The sequence below is a fragment of the Tribolium castaneum genome, chromosome 4, assembly GCF_031307605.1.
Source record: "Tribolium castaneum strain GA2 chromosome 4, icTriCast1.1, whole genome shotgun sequence".
NCBI lineage: Eukaryota > Metazoa > Arthropoda > Insecta > Coleoptera > Tenebrionidae > Tribolium > Tribolium castaneum.
In genome coordinates this window covers 10,033,783-10,052,524 of record NC_087397.1, presented here as the reverse complement: position 1 = coordinate 10,052,524, position 18,742 = coordinate 10,033,783, and the positions used below count along the sequence as shown (strand labels likewise).

Genomic DNA, 18,742 nt, shown 5'->3' with positions numbered 1-18,742 from the left:
GTTGGTGTATCTATTATATGTAGTAGTAGATTTATGTGTCTATTTGGTGTTTTTTTGCATATATTTAGTGTTCTAGAACTTGTAAGCACAAAGACATAAATCTAACGATTTTTTAATATTACAACGGTTGATATAACGTTATACGTTGAAATTTACGTTGTTATTCGGTTATATGATTACGTTTTTTTAACGTTTATCTTACGTAGATTAAAAACCATATTTATACTTTTATAAATTTTTAACGTTTAAAGTACGTATTAACTGAGAAGTTGTTTTTTCATAAAAAACGTAAAAGAACTTTACAGTTATTAATAATACGAGTGCGAAAACACAAGCTTAAAGTTGGGGGGCTGGCGTTATGCAACGAGCGTATGCGAGTTGCATACCTTAACACTCGTTTAAGGCGTTTTCTTATGAGTATTATTCAATTTTTTTGTTGGAACTTTTTTATTTAAAACACGTTGGTATGGGAAGCGTGTTTTAAAATATTGAAAACACGGTGCTATGGGAAACGTGTTTTAAACTAGTGTTTATATAATCTAAAATTCAGGTATAAAAAAAAGACTTAAAGTCTACTAACCTTTGTTTTAAACGTATAATTAACGTTTGACAAAAGCAAAATTTGGTTTTATGGCACTATTAAAGTTAATGTAACGTTCTAATTAAACGTTATATTAAAGTCGTGAAACGAAATATAAAACGTAACATATTAATTTCAAAAAACGCAGGATATATGTAAGTATATAAGTACTATGGTAATAACTAATCTATTTTTAACAATAAATAAATCAATAAATAAAAAACTAAAAAAATTAAAAATCATAAAAAGCAGTTAAAACAGCCTTTTAGAAAAGTAGAAAAAAGTGCAGTGCTGATATTATTCAGTTTTATTTAAAAGATAACGTGTATACAAATATTTTATAACTGTGAAAAAAAAGTTATTCAAATAATAATTTTGATGTTAATTGTGGGATTATTAATTAAATAAAATTAGACCCATAAAAAATGTTCCGTTTGATATGGTTAGGTTTCACGGTAAGTAAAAAAACTTATTTTCCTTAAAATGTACAAAAAAATACGTAAATATACGTAACCGTCTTACAGCTGTTGACGATGTGATACTTTTTATACCGCATATTTTATATTACCTACAATCAAACTATCTGAATAAACACAGCTTTAATAGAGCTTTGCTTGTTAACGTTGATTACTAGTTTTATATTTTCCATTATTTTACGTTATATTCTTGCGTTACAACATCGTTAAAATATGTAGTTACTAAAAAAACGCAAATATTTTATGTTACAAATAAAAATAACGTTATTTCCGAGGGTATTTTTACGTTGATTTAACGATAAAAGTAACATTTTTGCAACCTAATTAACGTTTCTTTCTTTACGTTATTTTAACGTCGTTAGTGTGCTTTCTGGGAAGGGTTAGAGAAACGTTCTGTACCTATTTTAAATAATACAATAATAAGTTAAAATTTAAATTAAGAACTACGACTCTTTTCGGGACAGAAATAACTGTGGTGTTAAGCACTGGTATGCACGGTTGCATATGTGAAATACACTATAAATTATCGTAGCTGTTGCGTTCGTCCTGTCTTACTTTGGTCCCCAGTCTCCCCTACCTAGGCATAATTATTTCAATAATTTATTTTTGATTAAAAATATCTCTTCAAAGCCAAAGCAATTTCAAATATTTAATAATAATCTACTTTTTTGCGATATTATCAACTCCCGGCCTCTTGTAAATTTTTTACCCACTTTGGAACAAATTAAATTGGCGTCTACCGTTTTGCCGAAAAATCTTTTTCAACTTTGAGACAATTTTTTGCTCCGTGATTTTGTTTGTCGTAAAATTACACCCTTCGTGCTTTCATTCGAAATCCGGCTCGTTAAAAAGTAGCTATTTATTCAATTTAATTAAATTTGAGTTTTGCGAGTTTGTCTATTTTTGTGAATTGAGAAATTACGGTAGACAGTTATTAAATCCCCTGTAATGGGTGTAATATTTTCTTTTAAATGAATGTCACTTTAGACGCACTTTAGAGCCTTTATTACTGCACAACAGATCTTGTTTCACAATTCTGGAAACATCATCAAGAGTGATACAATGGCGTTTACTCAAACGTAAAGTCTAAACACCGTTAACGATGTGCTTTGTAATGTAATACCTAACATTCTCTCGTTATTCGAGATGCAGTAAATACACGCACTTTGGAACAACTTCCCTTTCATCGATCGGCAAAAATTCGTCTTTGGTGTGTAATTGTTGCAATTCCGAATTCCCTTCCGTTATTTAATCCCGAATTCATTATTTTGAATGTCAGTGAAAAGAGGATGTGGATAATGGAAGCAGCGATTTGACAGTCAAGTGGGAGCAGAAGGATCAGAGATTCGCAATATAATTAAAGAAACTATCCGAAAAATTACTTTATAATAAAACTTTACTCTTTTAAGGCGTTACGCTCGTAAATAGGGCTAATTAGTTTCTCCAACTTTTAATCGATTCTGTTGCAGGAGCAAATACACGATATCCGAGACCCGCCGCGGCTACAAGGTCTCCATGCAGCTCGTCATCCACAATTTTACAGTACCTGACATAGGCACCTACAATTGTGTTTCAACGAACTCTCTGGGACGAGCCGAAGGCACCCTCCGACTATACGGTCAGTAAAAAGCAATCTTATCGACTGTGTACCTCCATTCCGTTCCCGGCTTTGTTCACTCACTTGTCCTCATTGAAATTATTGCTCGATGTTTGTACAGAGTGATAGATCGCTTAAAAGAGGAATTCCAATTGTTTCCGAACGCTCGTCTCGCAAGATAATTCAACTCGGGTCGATATTTTTTAATTGTGACACAAAATTTTACTTTGCCAGTTCACTGAATAAGCTATTTTGCAAGACGGTCTTCAACACTGCGGACAATTTCCGGTCTTGCCGCCTCCCGGTCTTGTTTTCGTGCAACTTCAACATCACACTCTCCACCAACTGCCGATTCCTTCGAGACGCTTCATTTTCCCCGCTGCAAAATTCCTTGCTTAGGAACGCCGATTTTAAAACAGACTCTTCGAGTTTAGCGTCGTCGAACTGCACGTTGTCTAATTTTTCCTTACCGTGGAGGAGCAAATTGAGTTTACGACGCCCTTCTTTGTACTTTGTCGAAAAGTTTTCAGTTGTTAGACAAGACTCGTCGATTTTTTTTCGAAAACGGGAAACACCCAAATCTTCAGCAGGTACTGACAAAAGTCGCTTGATATTTGCAACGTCTGGACCATCACTTCGTTCAGGACTTTGCAAATTTGATCCAGCTGGAGAGTAGTGAACGGAATTGAGGATTGAGTCGTCAAATCTCACTTTCTGTGGCGCTTTTGGCGAGGCTTTTTTGGCAGGTTTTGCCAAAATCTCGTGTTGCGAAGCCACAGAAACCACCTGTGTCTTGAGCAAAGGCCCGGCCTTGTCCAAATCTTGGTTTTTATCAAAAGCACTAAAATCGAAATTTTCGCTACTCGTAGCCGCCACCACACCTTGATAAAGCGTTTTAACGTTTTTGTCTTGTTTGGCGTCTTTTGGCCGCGGTAGTGTCATATTTTCAACGTCTTTTAACGACTTGAAGCGTATTTTTGTCTTGTTCAAGTACTGTTTTTGCATTTTTTCAAACTGCCGATTGCAGTTATCCATCAAGGTTTTCTGTTTGTTGCGAAGCTCATTTTTCTCTTGTTGGGCTTTAAGTTCAGCTTGAGTTTGGAGCTTCTGCGTTAGTAATTTACGCAGTGCTTCTAATTGTTTGGACGCGATGTCAATTTCGTCATTTGCTTGTTCCAAAAAGTCGGATTTTTCAGTTTTTGTTTCGATTTTTTTCAATTTTTCGATGAAATCCAAAGTTGAGGGTTTCTTACGTGTCTTCACTGCGAAATTCTGCTCCACGCCGAACATGACTCGTTTTACAGGGAACTGGGCTTGACCTGGTCTTCCTCTGTGTAAACTTTGCGAAGCTTTGACTAATTTTGCAGTTTTTGGTTTTTGTTGTAGTTGCGAACTTGTTGCTTGTCGTACTTTTGTACCGAGTGGGTTTACGACTAAGCTTTCTTTCAAGGATGCTTCCAAGGACTCGTTTTTGTGTCTGCTGTTCATGATTTTTGAAATGTGATTGTCAATGAATTGCCAAAATGACACAATTTTGTTTTGCAGAAATTAAGGTGGGTCCAGGCTTGCCACACGACAACCACGTGAGCATAGTTGGTGGTAAGTAAAACCGACACCCTTTTTATTTTCTTTGCGAAAACTACGAAGGACTATAACTTAGGAGACGAAATGAGACACAAAATCGAAGGATTTTTTTGAACTCAATTCACTAAGTACTGGGAGAACTGTTGAGCTGTGCATTCTCAACTGACGGCTAAAATTCTCAAAAAATATGAGAAAAAATTATTTAAAATTTAAAATTTCCGCTTTATCCTGTATTTTTTCAAATGCTGCAAATACGGTTAAATATACAAGAAAAATGTTAGGAACAAAGCAATAGAGAATTAAATAGAGAAAGTGTTTTAAAGACTAGTTACCTACGAATACCTTAGGCTATTTTTTTATTAGTACATTAATATTGATATTAATATTACAAAAAATAAAATAATGTAATGTGGGATCATGGACTTGATTGTCGTTATAATAAAAAATCATTAAAAAGTTGCCATTTATGTTGACGTTTCTTGGGTTATTGATGTTGCCATGGACACTTTAAAAAACGCCCAGAAGTTAAATAAGGGTAGTAATTCTGAGCTGTCTACAATATTATTAATATTGTTTACAAGTTTATACAAAAATAAAATTACACGAAGTTTTCTTAGCTCCTCTAGCTCAACTTGGTTAAAATAAATTAGCCTAGTAAAATTTTATGTGAGAACCCTTGTTCCGGTTAGCTGCCAAATTTAATAAACTGAAGATATTTTATAAAACTTTTTTTGTACATATTCTAAAGCAATAATGTCCACAGTGACATCAAGATTGCGGAATTTACCACATCTATCCAAAATTATGTTCTCAATTTTATATTCTAACGTGAGAGAACAACAACATGAGATTTGTCAATATATAATTGTAATTTATTTTTAATGCACCACTCAGTTACTGCTGTTATGTCTTTCTGGAGTAAATCACAGACTTCGATTGAACTTATAACTTTCACTAATTTGAAATCACTTGCATATAATAAAACTTTAGAATGATTTAAACATTTTGGTAAATTGTTTATGTAAAAAAGAACATAAGTTGACCCAAGTTTAATCCTTGGATTACACCCGAAGTAATTTGATGACTATTACAACGAACATTTTTTTTATATTCCACAACTGTAACAAGTCACTACTTAGACCAAACTTGTCTAATTTACTTAACATAATTTTATCAAAAGCTTTAGATAAATCTGTATACTATATGACATCTACTTGGTTTTTGTTATGCAATGCTTTCGATATAAACTGAACATTTTCACATAAGTTGATGAATCTACCTTTAACAAAACCATGGTGAGCTGGACAAATTAGTCCGTTTACATGATTATACAAAACGGTGGACAAAATTATCTTAAAGGATACCGCTCGTATAATTACTTATATCACATTGTGACACAACTTAAAAACAGGACAAACCTTTCAAATTTTCCAGCAATCAGTAAATGAACATTTTTGTATAATAAAATTAAACAAATAACTAAAGGAACTTGAGCAGTCTGACTAGAAATGCAGGAACACCATCGGGCCCATCGTGAAGTTGGCTTTGATTTTCTGGGCAGTTTTTTAACACAGGCCCATAGATTCTCACTGTTATTATTATTACAATTAGAATCACTTCTTTTATGTACTAAAAAAATAGCAAATCCATTCAAAATACCACCAGTAAAGTGATAAAAAACCAGTAATTGTGTTATTGTAGTAAAACACAGTGCCTAAAATTGATGCTTTCCTTTTGGTGTTGTTATACTTCCAAAAATTATTGGGATAGTTTGTGATGTTATTCCCAGCCTTTGACAAGAAGTCCTTCTAAGCAATCCTTTCTTTATATTTGGTAGCGCGTCTTAATTCCTTATATTTTTCGTTATGTAACGGATATTTGGTTCTTTTATAAAAGTTTCTGTAATTCATTTTCAATTTAATCTTCTCTTTTAATTCTACAACTTGGAAATTTCTTCGATCTGCTTTTAGTTTTTGAAACAAACACATTTATGACATTAAATAGTTCGTTGTTGTCTTATTTACATCCATGAAATTCTGTATTTGATCCCAATTTTTCTGCGAAAAGGCGACATAGAGATTCACAAAGTTAGCCCTATGATATTTATACTTATTCTCATTAGCAGCATGTTTATTGTTAATGTAAGATGATGCTGTTCTTCATCAACAAGAATGCATTCGTCACAGAATAAATCTTCAGATGATAAGTCATAATCCCATAGACTCATTTTGTGATGAACGCTCTATTATGCTGTGTTAAACAGTTAAAATCGTAAACAAATTAAACACTTCAAACATGTTTTTAGAATTTGGAATTTACTTAATGTGGAACAGTCCACATATAAAAGAATACTAAAATCTCCTCCTAATATGACACAGGATGACAAATCACACTCTTATTCCAATATATAAAAAATTTGATCAAATATTTCCGGTGGTAATGTAGGAAGGACGTATAAATTAATTAAGTTAAAAGTTGTTCCTTTTACAATATGTAGTCCCAGTACCAGTAATTCTCCATTCTCTATATCACTCCTAGAGGCTTTAATTTTGCGAAATATTTGCTCCAAACTGCTGTAAGAACTCCTCTCCCCTACCATAGTTATTCGATCGAAATACATTGTAGTTATTCAGAAAGTTGAAATCATTAGTTGACAAGACTTCCGTGAGCATTATGACATCAAGTTAGTGTTAGGAGGTTTAGGTACAAATCAAGTTTCCGGTACTAAATGGTTGAAGATAAAGATATGTTCTCCCGTACTTTCTTCCTAACATTATTCTTGTATCTGTAACCGTATTCGCAGGGTTTTTATAAATATGGAGCAGAGAACAAATGGGTACAAGGTTTGAAATATTTTTAATATAGTTTACGATACAATTTTTGCATTACGTTTATCTCTTACTATCGAAAATTTAATGCTCTATCTGTCTGTATTTTTTGTTTGCCTTGTGCTAATCGTTATACCAATACAACCATTTTTTTAATTAATTGCTTTGAAAGCTGAGACATTAACAGAACTATTGAGGACGAGAACCTTTAATTTGTACGCCGTTTCGTATCCTAAGTTTTAAATATCCGTAGTTGAAACATGAAGGAAGAGTTTGTTCGTCAAAGCGTCAACGCGTTTCTTTTAATTAATTTATTTTGGCCTTTAATCCTCGAGTTGCAGTCAATTACCCCACATGCCATCAACAATAATGCTAAATTATTCGGGGTAATTGAAACAAATGGATGTTAAGTGATGTCGTAATTCGATAACTTTCCGCAATTTGCGCTAAATTCTAATGAAAAGTGTCTCTTTTGGCAGGTTTGGCCGAACCGGCTCGAGGTCACCGTTCAAGGGGCAACGATGCCTTCTCCTCAGCCGTTCTGACACGTCCACTCCTCGTAGCCCTAACGGCCACTTCACTCCTAAGTTCGATGTCTTTGCGGTGACGCACCTAAATTCAGTGTTTTAGTGCATCGCCGTAACATTTCATCCATCCATCATTCGAAAAACTTGCCACGAAAGAACCTTTCAGGCTCCTAATACGAATACGGATCAATCAAACCGCGAACTCTTTCCTTCCGACGTTATTGCAGCGTGAACGCTTTTGTTTTGTTGTGCAACATTTTGAGACAAAAAATACAACGAATTCAGCCAAAAATCGAGTGCGAGAGGCTATGTTTGCCGATACCATCATGTTTAATTAATCAGTGGTGATCAAAAGATGTTTTTGTTGTTAGTTACGTTTACCCTCCACTTCGGACGCAAGAAACGTGAATGTTACCAACTAGCCAACTAATTAATTACCTTGCTAACAATTAAATAACCATGTTCCATCACTTACAACACGGTTTTTCAACCCAATCAAGTGATGGAGTGGCGCAGTGAATGTCTGTAGTTTAGTTTGATTTTTGTCTTGAAATGTTACGTTTTAAAGAAGGCAAAACACAGTTTTGTGCTTCTTTAAACAATACTTGAGTCAATTTATAAAATTAGAACTCACAGTCCCATTTTGAAAGTACTATTTTTTTAAATCAACTGTAACATATTGTAAATACGATCGGTGTAGGTTTATTATTTCCTAAAGTTTTGTAAAATACTGTACATAAGTAATACTCAAGGTGATAGAAACTTATTTGATATGAAAACTGTAATTAGTTTTGTGTATAATTCATAACTCGCATTTGTAAAATCATTAGATTCCTAAAAATCGAAATTAGTATTCATAGGTATTATGTATTCGAATGGTGCCAAATCAAAATAATATAGAATAAATGTACGCAAATATATGTAAATCATGGTACGGAACTACTGTTTACTTTGCTCACCCTTATTAATAAATTTTCTTATTTAAGAGCTACTTTACTTTCCTACAAATTATGTTGTCAAGTCCTTTATTTAATTCAATAGCAAATATCGACCATATTTTTTATCACAGTCTCGAGGGACTCAAATTGAATTCGATTTTTTGCCGAAATTAATGGCTAGACGTTTAAATTTTGGTGCGAATTTATTTAACATGTTTAAAAATACATCGTGTCCCAACGAGTTAATATGTTCAAAAATGTAGAAAATACTCGTAGTACAAAAGTCAAAAGAAACTGCTTAAAGTGCATTCGGCATTTTTTTAAAATTTTTCTGATCTTCCTTATAATTTAAATTAATTAATTAATATTAAATTCCTATTTTTTATCATTTCTAATAACATTCTGAAAAGAACAAAGTCTAAGTGTGTAAACAAAATAGGTAAAAACATTGTTGCTACAGGAAAAAAGTTTATTGGTTGTACTCATTTATAACTGTAATCAAATTTTAATTCGCGATTCATTTCACTTTTGATAAATAGATGACAACCAAATATAATTAAATATCACTAAAAACTAATTAAGTAAATACTAATTAAACTAACCGGAATTAAGTTGTCATTTACTTGCCAAAAGCCAAAGTAATTGGCAAATTAAAATTTGATTACAATTAAATAGAGACCACATAACAAAAACACAGAAATAAACCTAATTTCTTTCATGTTTTTTTTGCATAACACAAATTGTTTATTTCAAAATGTCATCAGAAATTAAAAATGTGTTTAGCGCCTTAATACTTTATTAATTAATTAATAGTGGAGTAATAATTGTGATAAACTGTAAAAAAAATTTAAAAAACACTGATTACTGTGTGATTATTAAAATATTAAAGTAGAAATATATTTACTTTTAACACACTCACACTGTACAGAGTGTTTCAAAAATAAATTATACCTCATTCTTTTTTTAAATCAATTGTCAATGTTAAAAATTTTGAAATTATGTTGGAACCCTGTGACATTGCCATGATACGAAGCCTGCACGACTAATTTTAAATGGAGTTGCCAACGTTGAAACAATTTGACAATTGATTTTAATTCCGGATGGACTTTACATTAGAAACTTTTTTTTAAATAGAAGAGTAACCTATATTTTTTGTATTTTTGGAAATGGCTTTTACGTGCTTTTACTTTCATCGACATTGCTCTGGATTTAAAATAGTAATAAAGCTGTTTTCTTTAAATGAAACACGTTTTTAAACATTTGTTACAGAAAAACCGAGAAAAAAACTTAAAGAATACAAGTAAAATAATAATAATAATAATTAATAATAATAAATAATAATAATAATAGTAATAATAATAAAGTAACAATAATGTTTGTTTGTGTTATTACTTATTAGCTCAAAAGTTTTACACACGTCAATATAAAAAAAATAATAATAAATTTAAATTGAGACCACAAATTCCAAAAGAATAGAGTTTATTTATAAACCCAAATTGTGATAAAGATAGCAGATTTAATGACATGAGATTTACTAAATATTTATGCAAGAGTGTAATGGAAATTGAACGGAGTTTTGTTCATCATCCATGTTGCCCTTTTTATGAATTGGGAGAACCTTTGAAACTTTTAAACAATCTGTTCTAATTGCAAATTTAGTAATTTTGTTAATTATACTGATAAAATTTTAGTGTTGATACCAAAAATATCAAAAGTTGTATTTGGTTTTAAAAAAATACCTAACCAAATCTCTGATTTTAATAAAAGTTACTTCTTCAAAAATAATTTGGATAATAATGATTTGGAATATTTTTGCACATTATTTAAGATAATAAGGTATTTACTGTTTGATAAGCACACTTAGAAAAAACAATAAGATAAGACTACTAAACCTATATACTTTTCTTTAAGCCTATAACAGACAATCAAAAAGATAATAAATAAAGAAGTTGAATAAAATGAATCAATTAAATGGAATACATCATTTTCTACTTATTTAAAAAAAATTGGAACATTTTACAAATAATTAAAACCTGTTCATCATTTTGGAAACAGAATTATAGATTTCCGACTTAAACGTTTGTTAAACTTCACAACCTTAAAAAAAATCAAAGCATAGACCTCATAAGTAGATGGATTGATGTTACTGATGTTATTGATGTTATTAAGCGTTTTCGTATGAGCGCTATTCAATTTTTTTTGTTGGATAAAATACGTTGCTCTGGGAAGCGTGTTTTAAAATAGTGTTTATAATCTAGGATTCAGATATTAAAAAGTTAAAAATGTTACCAACAAAAAAAAAATAAAGTGGTGACCATCTCATTTCATAGCGTTTCTTATCATTCTGTAATAATTTTTCGAAAATTCATTGTTATCCTTTTAAATTTTTTAAGCTTTAAGTGACGATAATGGGTTTTACCAACTCGTTGGGACACGCACGCTTAATCTACTGCATATCAATATTTGATAAACATTGCGACAGTAACATGATGAGGAAAATGTAAATTTAATCGAAAAACGCTTAATTTTTGACCTTGTTTATCAACCCTGGGGGCTGGCGGAGCGCATCCCCGTGTGCAAAGTTGATTACTGGCTGCATATTCCGGGTTAATATTGTAAAAACTGTTTCGCTGGCATGCGAAACCAGTTCATTGTGCATTTTTCCATTGGTCGCGTAACAATGGTCTGAAATATCGGCAACAGGACTATCGTAGCGTCCCAGAATGGTTGTACGGGCCACATACGCGTTCAATTATGCGCATTATTCAAGCGACAAGCACAGTGCCGTAAATTAGCATTCCACCCCATCTAACAAAAGGACTACAGCATAAAACGAGCGCGGACGATTTGCGGTCCATCCTGATGACGTGTCACATGTTGTTCGCTCTGCGTTCACTATAAATCAACCGACAGCCCCCATCACCACTAGTCACTAAATCACTAACCGTATATTACCTGTTTACAAGTGGAATTACCGTGTCTCCTAATACTCGATCACTGCCATTATTTAAATATTCATGATGTTGGACAATTCGCGACAAAATGCTAAAAGCCTCATTTACATACAGCGGCTAATTAGAAAAACATGCATCGGTTTGTTGCATCGGAAAAAACACAAATTAATTGCCCGACTGCAGGGGGAATTGCATTTATGTGCACTGTTATCTACAAGTGGACAATGGAAATTTTACAAATATCGGGCACTTTTATCTGCTGGGTCGGCTTTTGTTGGCGTGATAATTGAAAAAAATCAATTCGTAATTTTGGAATGTATTCCTGCGAACACAGCGGTATGCGATGATTGGAATCTGAGTCGTGACACATTAGTTCATTGTCAGTTAAACAATCGGGGAATGATATATAACAAGATTACACAGTACGTGTCCATTTCCAAAGTGCCACTTCGATGTATGCTGCAGAGCCCTTCTATTCACGAAAATTAATACCAGAATCGCACACCGACTCCACATAATTGTGGTTTTGCATTGTCTGCCGGAAAATATCACAGGCAAACACTGCAGCTCTAATTGGGATCCAAATAACCGCATTCACTGTTTTATTATTGAAATAAAAAATGTTTCATTCACTAACACGCAACTAATCCATTGCGCTTTATTGGTATAATCACAATCATTATTCATATAATAATGCTAATTACAAAAAACCAGGGTTCAAAATTAAAAAAATTTTTTTTTTGGGAAACTCACTAGTTTTAAAATAGCAATACATACGATTAACGGTTCGAAAATCTTAACGTAACAATTTTACTTCACAATTTTACATACAATTTCAACTAATCTTTTAGTATTTTTTGAGTACAGAAAGATATTAATTTAAAAAATGAAAACAAATTCAAAATAATTCAATTATGCAACCAAATATACGTTACATAACTCATTTGTTACAGAAATCTGTAATATCACTTTATCATAATAATAAATAGTGTAAATTTTATCATTTCTACATTTGTGTCACTTGTTGCAAATATTAACAATATCTCCATTCCAATTTTTTTAATATTAATTACGTAATTCTTTGAAAAAAAAGTGAGCATGCGCGCGCTGTCATTTTTTAAGGTTATGTAACGTAACCTCACATTCTTTTGCTAAATTACTTTATTTAACCAAAAATGGATGAAGTTTTTTCCGATTTAGCCAACATCCCTAGCGAGCCCCCCGAAGTGCGGAGCACTTGCCCCACATGCGAGTAATTGTCCCCCCAATTCAAGTTTTCCCCCATTTAGGGATGTTTTCAGGCGCCCCACGAGCGTCTGTTGGTGTGCGGCCCTCCCTAAGCCACGTCTGTGCCCCCAAAGTCGCATAATACTGCTCCAGCACCCGGCTGAAGAGAAGCGGTGTTTGAGGACAGCCCCCATGCTCCATTTCGGGCTAAGTGAGGGGAAGTGTTTGGTTTATAAAGGAAAGCGGTTTCCTGGCAGGTACCAGGACCTGGAGGAGCTTCTAGTGGGTTCCAATACGATTTTATTGTACCCTAGTCCAACAGCGGTTGATTTGAAATCGCTATTGCAAAATAACACCAATACGAGTTTTAATTTAGTGATAATTGACGGGACGTGGCCGCAGGCGAAGGCGATATACGCGAGTAATCCGATTTTACATAAAATTAAACAAGTTAAGTTGTTGACTAAAGGTGTGAGTAGTTATATTATAAGGACGCAGCCTACGGATGGGTGTTTGAGTACGCTGGAGACGGCGACTGAAGCGTTGTGTTTGCTTGAGGATGATGAGGGGTACAGGAAGTTGTTAGCCCCCTTGAAAACATTGTGTGACTTTCAGTTAAAAAATGGTGCAGTGTCACACCAGAGTAAAGAATTTCTGATTAAGAATAACAAATATCCGAAGTTAATTGGCAAAAGATTAAATAAAGTGTTAAATTCGGTGGAAGTGTTACGTGGCGAGTGATTTTTTTTAAATAAATACATTTTCAAAAGTTTGACGTTTATCTGACACGCCTCTTTACTCCCTAACCTCACTATTCCAATGACATTGCGGCAAGACAACACGATAAAAAATTAGAATTATGGATTTTTACAAAATTAAATTTAATCCCACTGCTCATAAAAAATACCTCTTGAGGATCCTACGTGGATTACCACCTTCCTTATCATCCATGGACACCCACAGGTAACAACAGGAGTAGCCCCAACTGTCCCTAATTTTTTCAAATTTTAGAGTAATTCTAACGTATTTTGCTGTCTCCGGTTTGGATCTCTTGAACGAACTGGACAGTTTTCCCAATAAACAAGCCACAATTGAGTGGCTTTACTCATTACAAGTTTTTGATGATTCAGGTAATTTCACAGAGTGCTTTGAAAATTTTATGAACGTATGTCGTAACTGACTGAAAGACTTGTCAAGTATTTGTAAAATTTCCCGATTTTTGGACACCTGCCTTAGTGAAAAACCGATCAAAGTAATGTTTTTTTTTCTACGAAACAAAAACTCAGCATTTGCAGCTATCAGTACCATGTTTATGTTATTTAATTAAATAATGTCACAATTTATGCAAGACACACGTTCTTGAAATTTTCGCAGCACCCTTGATACATGACTAAATTAATTTTTAGAGCTTGTGAGCGGGTTTCAAGGCTCTTCAACTCTCAACACTGAGCTAAATCAAGGCCAGAACGCTTTGTACAAGTGGGGCCATATTGCTACCACTTACTCGGCGTTGGCCACTTTAGTTATCTTAAAAGATGATTTAGAGAGAGTTCACAGAAAGTCAATAATCAAAAGTTTGCGCTCTTTGCAACTACCCAATGGCTGTTTTATGGGGGCCAAAGACGGAACTGAGCACGACATGCGCTTTGTTTTTTGCGCCGCTTGCATTTGCTACATTTTGGACGATTTTTCCGGAATGGACATTGACAGGACCGTTGATTTCATTCTCAAAAGCATAGTAAGATCCTATTTTTTTGCCCTATCTTTGGTTTTATTCACAATCATTTAGCTGGCGGGAAATGCATGCCTTGGTCGGAAAGCGATTTATTATCGATTCAGCTGACGTACGCATTGTCTTTGCGACACTTTATATTCCCAAAATTTGTGTTTGGCTTTAATAAAAAAAAAAACAAATTACTGAAGTCAATGCCATTTATAAAATAATTCCATTTATACGATTTTTGCCTTTAATAGACCAAAGAATCATCTCAAAATCTAAAAAATTCGTGTTTAAAGTCTAAAAAAAGAATTTTAGATCTTTTCACTAAGAGTTCTATAGTTTTGAGCAAATTCAAGTTTTTTCAATAGACTTGGTATTAAAACAGTGGTTTTATGCATGAACTTGAGAATGGAGTAACTTCTGACTTACCTTACATTAAAAAAGGTGCTGTGATTATTGCGCAATTCAGAAAATTAGGCATTTGACCACATTTTTGCACAAGGAACGGTACCAAGTTCAGACACAACCCCGCGCAAAGACACACGACACAATTAGTGAGCAGCGATAAAAGAGGGTAGATATTTCAATGACAAAACGTCTTTTTTTGCGAAGATTTTTTGTCGAATCTCACTATCTTTATTTCCAGAATTTTATCTCAGTGGCGTGCGGTACAGTTTTGACTAAATTTCAAACACGTTTAATTCATTAATGGCATTGAAATGGCAATTTTCCAATTCAGCTATGTATCAAGGAGTTATGCCTTTTAATCTGTGTAGTGAATTCAATTTCACCCTGTATTGTGATTTTTACCGACTTGCAGCAAGAAAAGGAAAGTCGTCCGATATTAAGCGTTTTCGATAATACTATTGTTTTGGTCGACGTTTTTTACTCATTAGTGGCAAAACTCGCTGCAGAAACCAAGAAATTGGCCGATCTCTTAGTGAAATACAACAAATTTCCCAGTAGAAATGTTAAAATTGCTTTAGACTTGCTAAAAACGATGACTTATAAATCACTAATTTTTCTGAAAACGATTACGTAAACACTGTAAACTTTTTAAATAAAAAAGTCGTATCCTAAAATTTCGGATAGGGTATCTGATATTTAGGGAACATAAAATAGTTACATTTTTAAGTTGAAACTTAACTATTAAGACAAAAATCACAAACGTGTGTCTTTTTCTGAAGTAATTTGCAATCTATATGAGACCATATTCAAGAAACAGTAATTTCGAATATCTGAAATTATGTACACTTTGGTGTCCGAAATTAAGAGCAATTTATTTACCTTTTAAACATTCTTTGTAAACATAAAATATGATTTAATGCTACAGAGGTACACACAAAACCTGTAGTAATCCACTCAAACTTAAAAAAATAGAGTTAAAAAACACCACCTTCCTTCCAAAAAACTGCAAAAAACCTCCAAAATCAATCTACACAAAAAAATTACAGCTCACTAACCGGACGAAAGCAGATCTATAAATCATGCAATATCATTAATATTCAACCAAGTAGGCATTGTGGTAAAAAATTGTCTATAAGTGCGGAAAAGTACAGGTGTCCGAAATTAGGCTACTTTATTATTCTCTCATAAATTGCCGATTTATAGCTTCTCTTCAACGATTTTTGTCTTTTTGGACCAAATAGTCATCTCAGAATTTAAAAAATTGGTGTTTAAATTCGTCTTTTTCAGCCAAATAAAGACTTTTAGCTCTTTCCACCAAAAGAACTTTCGAAAACTTACTTATTTGAAACGCTATTTTACACAATTTCTTAATTTATTGCTGAATGGATGTAATTATTTTTGTTTTTGTGTTTTTAAGACTGGAATGACACCATCTACTGATATTGATTTGATTATTTTTGCCAAAAAGTAAAATTCATAAGTTGTTTTTCCACAGGTTTTTTTGGGTTGCGTAAATTGTAATTCAGAAATAAAAACAATTAATATTTTGGGCTAGATTTTGGGTTTAAAATTTAAAAATACCACAGAGAATCACAACTATACGTTCTTCATTATTATCATTGCGTTTCTTTACTTAAAAGCTTTATTTTAAATTGAAAAATATTTGCATTTTGATTTTACAAATCCCTACATACAGGGAAGATTCTATTTTGATGAACATTTGCATTTCTATTTATAACTGTTTGCAATGCATCGACATGGATTTTTTAAAACTAAACATAGTATGATACAATTAATAGTGTTATGTGATGTTCAGTAAACTAAAAACCTCAGTGTATGATGTTCTCTTAAATTTTTGGTACAATGAATTACATCTGATCTTTTCTTACATACAGCTGAAAAAGGTGAATAAGAATAAATTACTCTTACATCTTACTCTTTCCAAAATACCAAAAAAAACAAGAATTTTCTTATAACTTTTGACTACGACAAAATAAAAAAAACTCTTTAAACTACTCTTCAACGTTCTCTTCCTCTACCTCTATGCATATACGCCATCCCTTTGATAGTTTCATAATACCTTAAAAAAAAAAGTTTTTTGGCTTAGTGCGTAGTCACTTATGTACAAGAGGTTCTATCGAGCAATTTAAACACTAAAAGAAATTTTTTCAATCTAATATTACGTATCAGAAACTTGAATCCGTCATTTCACTCCAGAATCCAAAAAATCCAATTCAAAAAAAGCCACTAAAGGCCAAAGTTGTGGTTTCAGATGCAAACAATATGGCGTCTCTATTTTGAAAGATCCAGGGCGTTATATACACGGATTTTTTGGAAGACAAACGTCCAAATCAATGCCCCTTTTACTATTTTTAATTGATATCTGAAAAATTTATCCCTCGAACAAAAAGACGGGATTTTTCAGCCCGATCGTAATCAGCCCATTTGTCCACAAAGATCGTGGAAAAATTGCACTGAAAGACACCTCCATAGCCCCTTTATAGTCTTAAGATGTCACCTTGTCATTATTTTTTTTAACCACCTACAGAGGCAAAATTTTGCGCATAACCGGCTCACGCACTCGGCCCAAAAACTTCTGTAAAACAGGTATTATGGAACTACCAAAGGGATGGCGTTTGTGCATAGCGGTAGAGGAAGAGTTCGTGGAAAAGAAAATTAAAGAATTTTCTTAAAAAAAATTTCAGTAAAAAGTTATTAACTATTTCCGGTTTATATTTGAAGTCCTCTCGTACATACGAAAAATGCTTTCTCAAATCATCTATTACATTTTTTTAAATACTGTGATCACGATCACTGATCTGAATTACAAGTGATGTTTTCGTAATTTAAATTTGCTACTCAGAGTTGCTGTTGATCTTTTCTAAAATACATGTTTCTAATCTGAATTTCAGTTGAAAAAATTGTAGTGTAAAAGATTTGCTCTTTCAATAGTAATTAGTTTAATTAGAGTGTGCTACTTTGAGTACACGTCACTTGAATTATTAAATTATTATTATTAAACAAAATATGATTGTGAATAAAATAGCCAGTCAGGGACGGAATTTGAACTGAAAATTTTTGGAATATTTGATTTTTCTCAGTTCATTGTCCTCCCTTGACAATAATAATATACCGAGTGAAAACCCATTTCATTATTTTTTTAATTTTTGAAATCGGGCCTTAAACAAAAATTCTTCAGGCCTGAAGTTGATAGTTAAGGTTGCCAAAATAAAATTTCAAATACGTCACCCGGTACAACCCTCGGGCTCCATCTAACCCCGATTCCTTTGCCCTCGGGCTAATAAAACATTTCCCACCTCGTCAGTAAAGTACCATTTACAGTCATACGACTTCGGCATCGCACAAGGCCCCCAACTGGAATCGCACAGCGGCTCAACTTTTTGTGCCGTAGCCACCCTCGCCTTAACCAAGCAATTGCACAGACTATCTCCCCCCCAGCTGGAGGGCCTGAAACGTTGGTTACTAAACCGTTTCGAGAACGGTTTCACCGGCCGCCCCAACAAGCCCTCGGACACGTGCTACTCCTTCTGGACAGGAGGGGCCCTCAAAATTTTGAACGCATATCAATTCATTGAAGAGAAGGACAACGACCAGTTCATTTTAGTAACGCAGGACCGTAACGGGGGCTTTTCAAAATGGGTCAACACGGCCCCCGACGCCATGCACACGTATCTGGGCCTCGCAGGCCTGAGTTTTATGAATGAGACTGGAATAAGCAGCGTTTTCCCCGATTTGAACATGTCGACACGAGCGCACGAACATTTGTTAAGTTTGCATAGGAAATGGAGGGGCTGTTGAGACTTATACAATACGATTTTTACAAATAAATATTTACATTACGGGTTGTTTTATTGGTTGCATAACCTTGACCCGAGCTTTGGA

The 18,742-nt window shown here is 33.5% G+C and overlaps 3 protein-coding genes across 3 annotated transcripts in view; all 3 read left to right on the top strand.

Annotated features, from left to right (window-relative positions):
* Positions 1-8,577, top strand: part of LOC657944 (lachesin) — a 103,110-nt gene extending 94,533 nt beyond the window's left edge. Inside the window, exons 7-9 of the mRNA XM_964364.5 lie at positions 2,526-2,674; positions 4,199-4,252; positions 7,545-8,577. Of these exons, the coding sequence (XP_969457.2) occupies positions 2,526-2,674; positions 4,199-4,252; positions 7,545-7,672 (331 nt within the window). The 3' untranslated portion in view covers positions 7,673-8,577. The remainder of the gene's footprint in view (positions 1-2,525; positions 2,675-4,198; positions 4,253-7,544) is intronic.
* Positions 8,578-12,541: 3,964 nt separating this feature from the next.
* On the top strand, positions 12,542-13,483 carry Dtwd2 (DTW domain containing 2). The gene is made up of 2 exons (XM_064356106.1): positions 12,542-12,736; positions 12,786-13,483. Exons 1-2 carry the CDS (start codon positions 12,660-12,662, stop codon positions 13,450-13,452), a joined length of 744 nt encoding a protein of 247 aa, XP_064212176.1. The 5' UTR covers positions 12,542-12,659; the 3' UTR covers positions 13,453-13,483.
* Positions 13,484-13,488: 5 nt separating this feature from the next.
* On the top strand, positions 13,489-18,699 carry betaggt-I (beta subunit of type I geranylgeranyl transferase). The gene is made up of 4 exons (XM_964589.5): positions 13,489-13,674; positions 13,723-13,841; positions 14,118-14,449; positions 18,182-18,699. Exons 1-4 carry the CDS (start codon positions 13,571-13,573, stop codon positions 18,656-18,658), a joined length of 1,032 nt encoding a protein of 343 aa, XP_969682.2. The 5' UTR covers positions 13,489-13,570; the 3' UTR covers positions 18,659-18,699.
* The last annotated feature ends 43 nt before the right edge of the window (positions 18,700-18,742 follow it).